The 11201-nt window shown below is 51.1% G+C and overlaps 2 protein-coding genes and 1 non-coding gene across 4 annotated transcripts; 2 read left to right on the top strand and 1 right to left on the bottom strand.

Moving 5' to 3' along the window:
* TRNAA-CGC lies at positions 1–73 on the top strand. The gene has a single exon. It is a non-coding gene; the product is annotated as a tRNA-Ala (tRNA).
* A 202-nt stretch (positions 74–275) lies between these two features.
* Positions 276–3454, top strand: LOC123427647 (26S proteasome non-ATPase regulatory subunit 8 homolog A-like). The gene is made up of 6 exons (XM_045111738.1): positions 276–566; positions 1097–1175; positions 1733–1835; positions 2418–2681; positions 2774–2885; positions 3003–3454. Exons 1-6 carry the CDS (start codon positions 441–443, stop codon positions 3138–3140), a joined length of 822 nt encoding a protein of 273 aa, XP_044967673.1. The 5' UTR covers positions 276–440; the 3' UTR covers positions 3141–3454.
* A 99-nt stretch (positions 3455–3553) lies between these two features.
* On the bottom strand, positions 3554–10609 carry LOC123427646 (serine/threonine-protein kinase CTR1-like). 2 transcript variants are annotated; one of them, XM_045111737.1, is made up of 15 exons: positions 9912–10609; positions 9299–9603; positions 6406–6550; positions 6207–6322; positions 5849–6063; positions 5491–5763; positions 5376–5416; positions 5205–5273; positions 5006–5106; positions 4838–4922; positions 4637–4735; positions 4484–4552; positions 4268–4399; positions 4091–4185; positions 3554–3974 (listed from the first exon to the last, which is right to left on the bottom strand). In XM_045111737.1, exons 1-15 carry the CDS (start codon positions 10374–10376, stop codon positions 3890–3892), a joined length of 2295 nt encoding a protein of 764 aa, XP_044967672.1. In that variant the 5' UTR covers positions 10377–10609; the 3' UTR covers positions 3554–3889. The 2 variants fall into 2 exon arrangements, with proteins under 2 accessions (XP_044967672.1, XP_044967671.1); XM_045111736.1 differs by having other exon boundaries at positions 5491–5766; positions 9912–10603.
* Positions 10610–11201: the final 592 nt, after the last annotated feature.

Raw genomic sequence — 11201 nt, forward strand, 5'->3', positions numbered from 1 at the left:
GGGGGTGTAGCTCATATGGTAGAGCGCTCGCTTCGCATGCGAGAGGCACGGGGTTCGATTCCCCGCACCTCCAGATTTTTATTTTTCTATATAAAAATCCTTTTATTCCTTCTATTTTTTTATATAAAAATTCGCTAACTGAATATCAAATCATACTACCCCAAATCCGCCACCGGAGCACGGACACGTACTTCTGCAGGCGCAAACGGTACTCCATACGCATTCCGATTTTCCCCATCCACCTCGGGCACGATCACGACCGTCAATTCCCCACCCTACGGCTCACGAGACCCCCTGGCAACGGCACCGGCGGCACCATCTCCTCCTGCAAGAAATCCCCACAGAAATTGGAAAGAAAAAAAGTGAGCGAGGAAAACTACCGAGACCAACGACGGAGAGGAAGAGGGGAACAGGGAAGGGCGAAGCTGCTGCTGCCGCCCATGGATCGGAAGCTGGAGGAGGCGAGCAGCAAGCTCGCGTGGCTCAAGCTCGCCTGCGCGGATGACGAGCGCGCCTGCACGGTGGGCGAGCTCGCCTCCTGCGCCGCCCTGCTCACGGAGCTCAAGGTATCCATCCGCATCCACGCACGGCTCGACTTCGTTTATCGGGGGGGTTTGGTACATTTGACGCGTTTATCCGCTCGATACGCGATGTTCGGGTGGACGCGTTGGTTTTATCTGGGGAATTTCGGGTGTTCCGCGGCGCGGAGGATTGGGGTTTATGAGCGGTTTTGGGCGAATCTATTTATTTTCGAGGATCATTTCGGCCCGGGTTTGATCAGGTCCTGGGAGTTGGATGGATGGGTCTGGAATTCGGGATGCGCTTCCCGTAGGTTCCTGAAAATTTCCCAAATGTACTGCTACTGTCTAGGGTTTGATGCGACTTGCTGGAAATGAGGGGAGGGGTTTGGCCGAGGGTTTGCAGTTCTGGAGATGTGCAGCTGCAGCTCCGCAATGACAATGTACTGAAGTAGGTCCTGGTTTTGGGGCTTCACGGCTGGGTGAAATGCTCTGCTTTTAGTATTGAATTTTCAGGGTCTCACTTAATTTCAGCGTTTATCGTCAGGTGACATGTCTCATCGTCTCGTTCATTTCAGGTTCTCCTCACAAAGTTCCCTAGCATGCCACCATCATTTGAGAGGACACCTAATGCAGTTGCGGAGCTGAAACTCGCAAGTAAGCGCTTGCTCCTGGGAAAATGTGCGCTGGCCTTTATTACGTTGAACCATTTTTATCTTCAGTGAATGTGGGCAGTCTGAACCAATTTAAGAGAATGATCCTATAAAATGGAACCCAGGATTCTACATATGGAATTCCATCCAATTTGAGATGCGCTATGTAGTTGAAGGTGTTTCGTGGAACACTCTTTTAAGGATGCGTGTATGGAGCTCTGTATGTATGTTCTACAAAGTGTTCTCCTGAACCGATTATTGTTGTCACTCATAAATGTTCTTTACACCATTTGAGAAAGCCCAGTTCACTAGATTTTTTAATTGCAATCTACCATTTTGCAAGTGTGTAGTAGGCTAACTGTCCTACTGTAAGATTGCTGGCTACATTTTTTGCATTGCAATTTACCATTTCATAAAAAAACTGCAAGTCTGGAAAGCATTTTTTTAGTGCCATGGCATCAACTCTAAGAATGCTGCCGACACTTTTGCATTGCAGTTTACCATTTTGCAATCTACATTTTTGTATAAATTAGCTGTGGTGACTGATCGTGAAACTTTCAGGGTCCATATACGAGTTTGCTGTTATCTTCAGCATCAAAGTTAAGGACCAAGATGCATTTGAGAGGAACTTCTTCCAACTAAAAGTTTTCTACATGGATACAAGGTTTGTTTTCTACTTAAGCACATCTTAGGTCCTATATGTTGCATAGATTCATCCTATGTAGCCATGCACGTAAATTATCTTTCTAGCTTATTTTTCTTGTGCCAACACGCTTATGTTTTTCCTGAAAAACAATTGACATTTCAAACATCATGATCGTGGATATGCACTTCCTTGATACAATCTATTTGATTCTGGTGGAATTTATGTGTTGTTACCATTAACCTTTGGTTTAAACACTATTCAGTACCTTGGCATTCTATTCCTCACAGACCTGTGAGAAATGGCAGGTGCCAGCAGTACACCAATGATATAAGTAATCAAAATGCAATTATCAAGATTCTCTCGTTCAGCAGTCAGAATATGGTCTCATTGTTTGTCATCTGTCAAGTCGACATTGTTGAGGAATGAGGATACATTTATGAATTGTCTTAATCTGCGTGACCTCCTGGATTTTTAGGAGCACAAGTATCAAGATGCCGCTGTGCATTTCCATATAGATATTCTATTCTGGAGCACTGTGTTTCTGAACTTATGTTTGCTGAGTGCTATTCATACTGTGTTCACTTTGTGATTGTTCATCAGAGGCATACTCCCACCCTCACCAGAAGAATATCGAAATTTGGGGCTTAACCTTATGAGGCTGTTGGCTGAGAACAGAGTAGCTGAATTCCACACTGAGCTGGAACTTCTGCCCCCGAGAGCCTTAGACCACCCTTGCATCAAATATGTAGTGGAGCTTGAGCAATCCTTTATGGAAGGTACCTACAACCGAGTAATCAATGGTCAGCAAGCTGTGCCACATGAGACATACCTCTATTTCAAGGACCTTCTTGCTGAAACTATTAGGTGAATGAATTTACTTTACATTTTCTACGTGGCTCGTGTGATGAAGTGAAGTTCCTGAATCCTGATTGTGTTCTCTACGTCTTCTTTTGCAGAGATGAAATAGCTGATTGCAGTGGTCAGGCATATGATCACTTGCCAGTGAATGATGTCAGGGACATGCTGATGTTTTCCTCTGAGCAACAGCTTCTGGAGTACATATCAGAGGTAAACTATTCATTTCTCTTGTCTTCTGTCCCGTCGCCATTGTTCGATGTACTAATAGATTGTGTGATTGTTAACGCGACCACTTCCTGATTATACAAGTACTCCTTATGTTGGCAGGCTCAACATGAATGGGAGGTTCAGAATCATTCAGTTCTTTTCCACATGGCGAAGGTCCAACCCCGTGTCGGCATACAAGCGCATCAGATGATCAAGCGATCTCTCTGCTACGCACGGGAGCTCGGGAGGATCGTGTAATCTGCGAAACAGTGTGGATATTATCTGATGAGCGGATCCTATAACTTGCAAAACGAGGTTGATTTTGTCCCATGTAGATGTATGTAGTCCGTGATATACTAGTATTTTGTCCGACGAAACGATCAGCCAAGATGCCTGATAGTCTTTTTTTTTTGAAACGGATAGATGCTAGATAGTCATGTCTCGTGATATGCGTTTTCTTTGCTGAAATTGTTGAATTTCTGTTGAAAACACAGGCTGGGGACTGCTTGATGATGCTCCCTGTTGTGAAATTCATTTCATTTCAGTTCAGTTGGATATGTTCAGTTCCAGTATGATGCTCTCTGTTGTGAAGTTCATTCAAGTTCAGTTCAGTTGGATGCTTTGATGGAAATTGAGAACTTAGCGTAGAATCATGTGAGCAGTTATGCTTGTTATCAAATCAATCTCCGACTTTTCTAAAGTGACGGCCCTATTGCTCAGCCAGTAGAACTATTTGGTACATAACCACTAAACTAACCCTCGAGAGCATGAACTTGTAGCTGAAATCACTATACAGAAACAATGAAAATTACTATACAGAAACAACATGAATGATCAGGAAACGAGCCAGCATACTCGGTGCAGCATTGCACTTGTTCTGGTGCTGCTTCAGCTACCCTCTCATGTGCCTGAGGGCAACAAACTGCCTTATTCCTTGTTTTGGATTAGCTTTAATCGACAAAGAGTAGAGAAAAAAAATAGTGACCGGCCAAGGATCCGCGGGACTGTCATGAACCGGATCCCTGCATCGACTTTAGCAACTTCTTCAGGGTATCCACAATGCTCGAAAACGAAGGGCGCTGCCTTGGATCACTGAAAATAAAGCAAAAATCATTGATGTTTTGTTTTAAACGTAGGCTGCACTAATGGACGCCGTCACTTGAACTTTTTGATCAAGTTAGCTGGCAGGACATGGGAAATTTGCTTACTCAGCCCAACAGGATTCAACAAGAGCAGCTAGTTCTGGGATGGTATCTTTGGGGATTGGGAGCCTTCTGTTCTGGAATGCAACTGCCCCTACTACCTGTAAATATTACTCTAGTGAATCACAGATATCGTCTTTTTTCTATACAATAACAGAACACAGTAGTGAGATGGAAGGTTACTTGTGCTGGGCCTAGGCCGCCCCATGGTTGCTGCATCGTCAGGAGCTCCCATAAGATCACGCCGAAGCTGTACACGTCGCACTTCTCGTTGGATGGCTCGCCTCGGAGAAATTCTGGCGCCATCCATTCTGGCTGCAGTTTACCAGAATTCGATTTAGAATCCAAAAAGATGTAATGGCAAGTTAATAACTAAGCAGATTGCCATGCAAAGCTTACTGTTCCAGCGACTGATTTGGACGATATGAAGGTGGTGGCCTTAAATCTGGACAAGCCGAAGTCACCTACCTGAAGTTATATCAAGGATAGTAAATAAAGAGACGAAAGCAGAACAGCCATTTTTCGATCGTGCTAAGATGAGCTCGAACTAACCTTTACAGACCAGTTCTTATCCACCAGCATGTTTGGTGTCTTCAGATCCCAATGTACGATAGGAGGGTTCAGGCAGTGGAGATAGTTGATGCCTTTTGCCTGCATTTCAGTCACAGTAATGTGTCTGTTATATCACATTCAGGAAACGTGTAACGTTTCAGGAGCATGCTCATCTGTAAAAGCTAGTATTGCAATACATACAACATCTAATGCCATGCGCAGTCGCCTCCGTAAATCAAGTATCTCCCCACTAGAAGCTTTGCTGATGAGTCGGAAGAGGCTTCCTCTGTTCACAACATAAGGATTCAGTGATTCTATTTGATGCAGGGAATTAGCTCATATTGTCCGTGAAACCGATGGAGGGTTTACCTGGGCAAGTACTCTGTTACTATGGACAAATGCGGGCATTTTGTCACTGCGCCCATGAATAATACCACGTTTGGATGGCGAACTCGTTTCATGATAGAGATCTGCAAGGTTCAATGTTCCGAGTTAAAGCATGAGACAATTTGAGATCCATACAAACCACAGGTAAAGTTTTGATACAAAAAACAAATGCTGAAGCAACCTCTCTAAGGAATTCTCTGAGCTGAGCTTCGCCAACACCCTGGTCTGTAAGCACTTTTACTGCAACATCCTACATACCCAAGACTACGGCCTCAATTTCATGATCTTCGCAAAGGACACTATCTATTGGAGAGAAAGAAGGTCCCCACAGGGAAAAGTCTAAGATACTTACAGAACCGTGCCAGTCAGCTCGATAAACGGTACCAAACGAACCTGCATTTCAGTAAACTGTGGTCAAATTCACATAATGCAGCAAGTTCATACGAATACTGAAGCTAAGGAAGTACCAGCGCCTATGCGTTCCTTGAGCTCAAGCTCATCCCATGATATCTCAAGCCAATCCATGGCGAAAGATGACTCGGCGAGCAGGTGTTTTGGCAATGTAATACCAGGGATGTTCTCCTTATTGATATCCTCGGTGCCGGCCTCCATCGCCTTCAATTTCCTCGACACTTGAAACACTGACATGTTGTTGCTGTTGTCATTCTGCATGACCTGACCGCATTTCAGCACCACACCCTCTTTGGTGTCTGCCTGAAGAGGGTTCTTGTCTCCGGCAACTGCTGCAGTACACGATCGATCAGTTTGTGCATCCGCATGGCCTAGATATCTATCTATGAGCTATAATGCTGTTGTAGATTGTACCTGAATATTGAGAATCTGAGAACAAAGAGTTGCAACGATCATCAGCTATCGCACGATTCCAAGCTGCAACCGGTGCCGGTGCCGCATAGTTTTCCAAATTTGCCGTGCATGAAGTCTTGAAAGGCGAAGACACAGAGGAGAGTAGCTGGCCGTTGATCGATGAGTCTGGGTTGGAGATGCTCCCTGGCACAACGACGAGGTCCACGACGTACTCCCTGGAGAAGCACCAGCACAATTACAAAGCAACCTGAGCAGATCTCGGTCACATGTTTACACCCTAGTACCATACCAGTCTATGACATTGATCAACACAAAAATGCTAAAAAAGACCATGGAAAAAATGATTCTGCATACATACCTTGAATATCTTCTGTCATTGTCAATTTTGACAAGGCAAGATGACCGGTGAGGCGCAGAGCAGTACTTGCAGCCTTGCGCGATTCGGCACGGCAGGCCGATAAAATCTGCCAGAGCCTGCATCAATTTGGAGACGATGACTGGACTGAAAACAACCTGGATCGTAACGGTAAATGCAGCAATGTCGGACAGACGGAGACCTTGAAGAGAATGGCGCGATGCCTGCAGAACCCGATGGACAGGCGGCCGATGGGGACGACGACGCTCTTCTGCTGCTTGCGCAGCCGCTTGCTGCTGGCCTTCCACCGCATGTACAGGTCCCCGTCCTCCGATCTCAATGCACCCCTTCAAATGCAGCCATCAAATTCAGCTGAAATTTGTCTGCTCAGGTTAATTTAATTACTGGATTTTTTTATCAACAAAGCTCAAGTTGTATGTAACGAATGGCATAACAGCATGGATGTACAGGAGTAAATTGCAGAAAACCACCAGTTTGTAGGCGAGTTTTGCAGAAAACAGTACAATACATTTTTTTTTGGAAGAAAACACCATGTCTTGCGTAATCTTTTTGCAAAAATCACTAATCGGCGGATTTGGCTCTGTTAGAGCAAGTACAATAAGGTACAGTCTGCAGGCTGTAAGGATTAAAATACTATATTTTTGCTGAGTTGGATGAGAGAGAAGAGGAGAGAGAAGGGAAGCGGGCTCTTCGTGAAGAACCAGCTTTGGCACGTGTTCCTAGGTGCTTTGTGAGAATGAAAGGTGGGTCATATATGATAAAAGTAGTACTCTTTTGTAGCTAACTATTGTACAAGCTAGCTATAAGGTGGGCTATAAGATGGCTTATCGCCAGCAGTTGGCTATACTATTAACCATGCTCTTAAACGTGTTTATAACATATGGGGTCCGTTTTCTGCTTACATGGCATAACGATTTGGATTTAAAGCAAAAAGGCCCTCAACTTTTTTCCTAATACCGCTACCTCCATGGGCCGCCGCCGTCGCCGCTACATCAACAAGCCGCCGCCGCCCCCTCCACAAATCGTCACCGCCGCAGCTCCCTCCACAGGCCGCCGTCGCCGCTCTCTCCAGAGATCGCCGCCGTCGTTCCTCCCTCAACAGGCCGCCGTCGTAGCTCCCTCCACAAGCCGCCGTCGCCGCTCTATCCAGAGATCATCGCCGCCGCCGCAGCTCCCTCCACAGGCCGCCGTCGCCGCTCTCTCCAGAGATCGCCGCCGTCGTTCCTCCCTCTACAGGCCGCCGTCGCAGCTCCCTCCACAAGCCGCCGTCGCCGCTCTATCCAGAGATCATCGCCGCCGCCGCAGCTCCCTCCACAGGCCGCCGTCGCCGCTCTCTCCAGAGATCGCCGCCGTCGTTCCTCCCTCTACAGGCCGCCGTCGCAGCTCCCTCCACAAGCCGCCGTCGCCGCTCTATCCAGAGATCATCGCCGCCGCCGCAGCTCCCTCCACAGGCCGCCGTCGCCGCTCTCTCCAGAGATCGCCGCCGTCGTTCCTCCCTCTACAGGCCGCCGTCGTAGCTCCCTCCACAAGCCGCCGTCGCCGCTCTATCCAGAGATCATCGCCGCCGCCGCAGCTCCCTCCACAGGCCGCCGTCGCCGCTCTCTCCAGAGATCGCCGCCGTCGTTCCTCCCTCTACAGGCCGCCGTCGCAGCTCCCTCCACAAGCCGCCGTCGCCGCTCTATCCAGAGATCATCGCCGCCGCCGCAGCTCCCTCCACAGGCCGCCGTCGCCGCTCTCTCCAGAGATCGCCGCCGTCGTTCCTCCCTCTACAGGCCGCCGTCGTAGCTCCCTCCACAAGCCGCCGTCGCCGCTCTATCCAGAGATCATCGCCGCCGCCGCAGCTCCCTCCACAGGTCGCCGTCGCCGCTCTCTCCAGAGATCGCCGCCGTCGTTCCTCCCTCTACAGGCCGCCGTCGTAGCTCCCTCCACAAGCCGCCGTCGCCGCTCTATCCAGAGATCATCGCCGCCGCCGCAGCTCCCTACACAGGCCGCCGTCGCCGCTCTCTCCAGAGATCGCCGCCGTCGTTCCTCCCTCTACAGGCCGCCGTCGTAGCTCCCTCCACAAGCCGCCGTCGCCGCTCTATCCAGAGATCATCGCCGCCGCCGCAGCTCCCTACACAGGCCGCCGTCGCCGCTCTCTCCAGAGATCGCCGCCGTCGTTCCTCCCTCTACAGGCCGCCGTCGTAGCTCCCTCCACAAGCCGCCGTCGCCGCTCTATCCAGAGATCATCGCCGCCGCCGCAGCTCCCTACACAGGCCGCCGTCGCCGCTCTCTCCAGAGATCGCCGCCGTCGTTCCTCCCTCTACAGGCCGCCGTCGTAGCTCCCTCCACAAGCCGCCGTCGCCGCTCTATCCAGAGATCATCGCCGCCGCCGCAGCTCCCTACACAGGCCGCCGTCGCCGCTCTCTCCAGAGATCGCCGCCGTCGTTCCTCCCTCTACAGGCCGCCGTCGTAGCTCCCTCCACAAGCCGCCGTCGCCGCTCTATCCAGAGATCATCGCCGCCGCCGCAGCTCCCTACACAGGCCGCCGTCGCCGCTCTCTCTACAGGTCCCCGACGTCGTTACTCCTTCCGCAGGCCGCCGCACCTCCTGTCGTAGGCCGTCGTCGCTGCTCCCTCCGTTTCTAAATATAAGTTTTTTTTAACATATATCTAACATATTTTTAGATTCACTCATTTTGTTTCGTATGTAATTCTTTAGTGAAATCTTTAAAAAGAGATATATTTAGGAACGGAGGGAGTACGTTTTAAGATATAAAGTGGTGTCTGAAATTGGAGTGTTGTTCACATGTTCGTCGGTGCCCAGGCTCCGAGGTTCACGGACGAACATGTCGTCAACTTGCATGTCTGCTGGTCCATCGAAGGTCAGTCACACTCACGCTCACACGGAGCACGGGCTGACACACGGGTGAGACATGCATCGGCACGGACCAGGCTAACCTTTTCTTCTAAAGCAAATGCTCATCACTCGTGCAAGCTCATGCAAAATCTAATGCCAGAAATGAAATCAAGTTCCACTAAAAAAATACTGTATGAAATCGAGTCAAAATCGATCGTAGGAGGTCACGTACGCACCCCATGTGGTCGGAGACGAGTAGGGCGAGGCGGCGGACGAGGTCGAGCGTGGCGCCGAGCGCGCGGTGGAGGTCGAGCGCCCGCCGCTCCAGGTCGACGAGCACGGAGTCGCCGCACTTGTCGACGAGCACCACCTCCAGCGACGACTGGTCGCTGGCGTCCACCCCCCGCAGCGCCGCCAGCGTCGGCAGCCGACGGCCCTCCTCCTCGTCGGCGTTGCACATCGCCCACAGGTGCGGGTCGATGCCCATGATGTTGTAGAACCCGTGCGCGACCTTGTCCCCCCAGGACAGGCACCCGTTCACCTGCACGCGCTCACACACACACATTGCTAGCCCAGTGAATATATACATAAATAATGTATCTAAATTTTCACGACCGCATCCAGTCAATGACCATGTCGCTTAGAAAATCCAGCCAATGATGAAGCTGAAGGCTGCACGGCTTGATTGGCTGGCCTCAAGTTGCAATTTTTAATGTGCATACATATATAGCATAGCATAAGATATACTCGTAGTAAAACAAATCAACGGAGAAGAGAGACGCAGTGCACGATTAATTTATCAGTTGGTACTTGCAATGATTTAGTGTGATCCGCGAGGCTATTACGTACCCAGAGCCGGTAGGAGACGGCGGCGGCATCGGCGGCGACTTCGGCGAGCTGCTCCGCTGCTGCATCGCCGGGGCCGAAACGGCGGGGGAGGAGCTCGGGCGGGACGCCGGCGAGGAAGGCCTCGGAGGTGATGCGGATGGCGAGGGAGAGCTGCAGGTAGTAGCCCTCCCTGGAGCGGCGCACCCAGGTGTCGTCCCTCGCGGCGGACGACGCCGGTGCCGGGGAGGAGCCCGTTGCTGCCGTGGTGGCGGTGGAGGCTGTTGCGGGCTCGGTGACGGTGAAGGCGCTCCCGGCGCTCCAGTGCGCCGACGGGGGCGCGGCGGGGGCGGGGAGGTCGTCCACGGGCTTGAGCCGCCCATAGTCTCGGAGGAGCGGTAGCCGCGACTCGGCCTCCGACAGGTCGAAGGCGGCGTGAGGCGCCGGGGGAGGCGGCGCGAGGTTGTGTAGGCGGCGACGGTGCGGCATGGCCGGAGCACGGAGAGCGGCGCTGGACTGCTAGCGGCTATGCATGGGTTGCCGGAGACAGCCACGGAGAGAGAGAGAGAGAGAGAGGGAGGTTGTGTCGTGTGTGCAGCGTGGCGGCGGGGTTGGAAAGGAAAGCTTCGGGGAGCGTGGGAAGAAGAGAAGAGAATGGCAACTAGCAACTTGCATGCTGGCCCTTGAGGTTTCCGTTGCCTTGTCGCTGCTCCCGTGTGGTTACCGGAATCACGAGCGCGAGCGCGAGCATAAAGGGCGCCGCCGGTGCACGTGTGTAGGAGGGCTCGTGGCTTCTCAGAGCGGCGCCGCGTGTGGCCGCGGGGACACCCATCGGGATGGCGTGCAGCTAACGTGGCACGCTGATGATGAGATGACTCTGGCGCTGCATGCCTTTCACCCCATCGTCCACACCACACATGACTCGACTGAACTCCCCGGCCGCCCGGCAGGACCGCACGGCGGCGCCGCCCGACACAATGCGCATGGACATGGTGGTGTGCTCGCGTGGCGGCCAATGTTGCCGTGGTCTCACTGGGAACTGCAATGGTGGTTGCACACTCCCTACTCCCTAGCTAGGAGGAGCTGGTTCCGTGATGGTTGGATGAGGGTTGACTAGGGACATGATATAAGAGGGGTCTAACTCTAATAAAACCAAATGTTACGGGTTGAACAGCGCAATGGTCATTTGGGACTTGCTGGAAAGAAACAAAGACTGTCAAGGGTACCGGTTCGAAAAAGAAAAAGAAACAAGATTGTCAAGTGCCGTGACCTAAGGTGATGGATGTGTCAACAGCCGTTATGATTATTATTATA

This window comes from Hordeum vulgare, chromosome 2H (genome assembly GCF_904849725.1).
Source record: "Hordeum vulgare subsp. vulgare chromosome 2H, MorexV3_pseudomolecules_assembly, whole genome shotgun sequence".
NCBI classification, from domain to species: domain Eukaryota; kingdom Viridiplantae; phylum Streptophyta; class Magnoliopsida; order Poales; family Poaceae; genus Hordeum; species Hordeum vulgare.

What these genes read in the sequence shown, in the direction of transcription:
- LOC123427647 (XM_045111738.1), top strand. Translation starts at nt 441, where the DNA reads ATGGATCGGAAGCTGGAGGAGGCGAGCAGCAAGCTCGCGTGGCTCAAG. An exon ending in CCCTGCTCACGGAGCTCAAG is followed by an intron (nt 567 to 1,096) that starts GTATCCATCCGC and finishes CGTTCATTTCAG; the next exon opens with GTTCTCCTCACAAAGTTCCC. An exon ending in CTTCTTGCTGAAACTATTAG is followed by an intron (nt 2,682 to 2,773) that starts GTGAATGAATTT and finishes CTTCTTTTGCAG; the next exon opens with AGATGAAATAGCTGATTGCA.
- LOC123427646 (XM_045111736.1), bottom strand. Translation starts at nt 10,376, where the DNA reads ATGCCGCACCGTCGCCGCCTACACAACCTCGCGCCGCCTCCCCCGGCG. An exon ending in CAAGGAACGCATAGGCGCTG is followed by an intron (nt 5,417 to 5,490) that starts GTACTTCCTTAG and finishes ACTGAAATGCAG; the next exon opens with GTTCGTTTGGTACCGTTTAT. An exon ending in GTTGAATCCTGTTGGGCTGA is followed by an intron (nt 3,975 to 4,090) that starts GTAAGCAAATTT and finishes CTTTATTTTCAG; the next exon opens with TGATCCAAGGCAGCGCCCTT.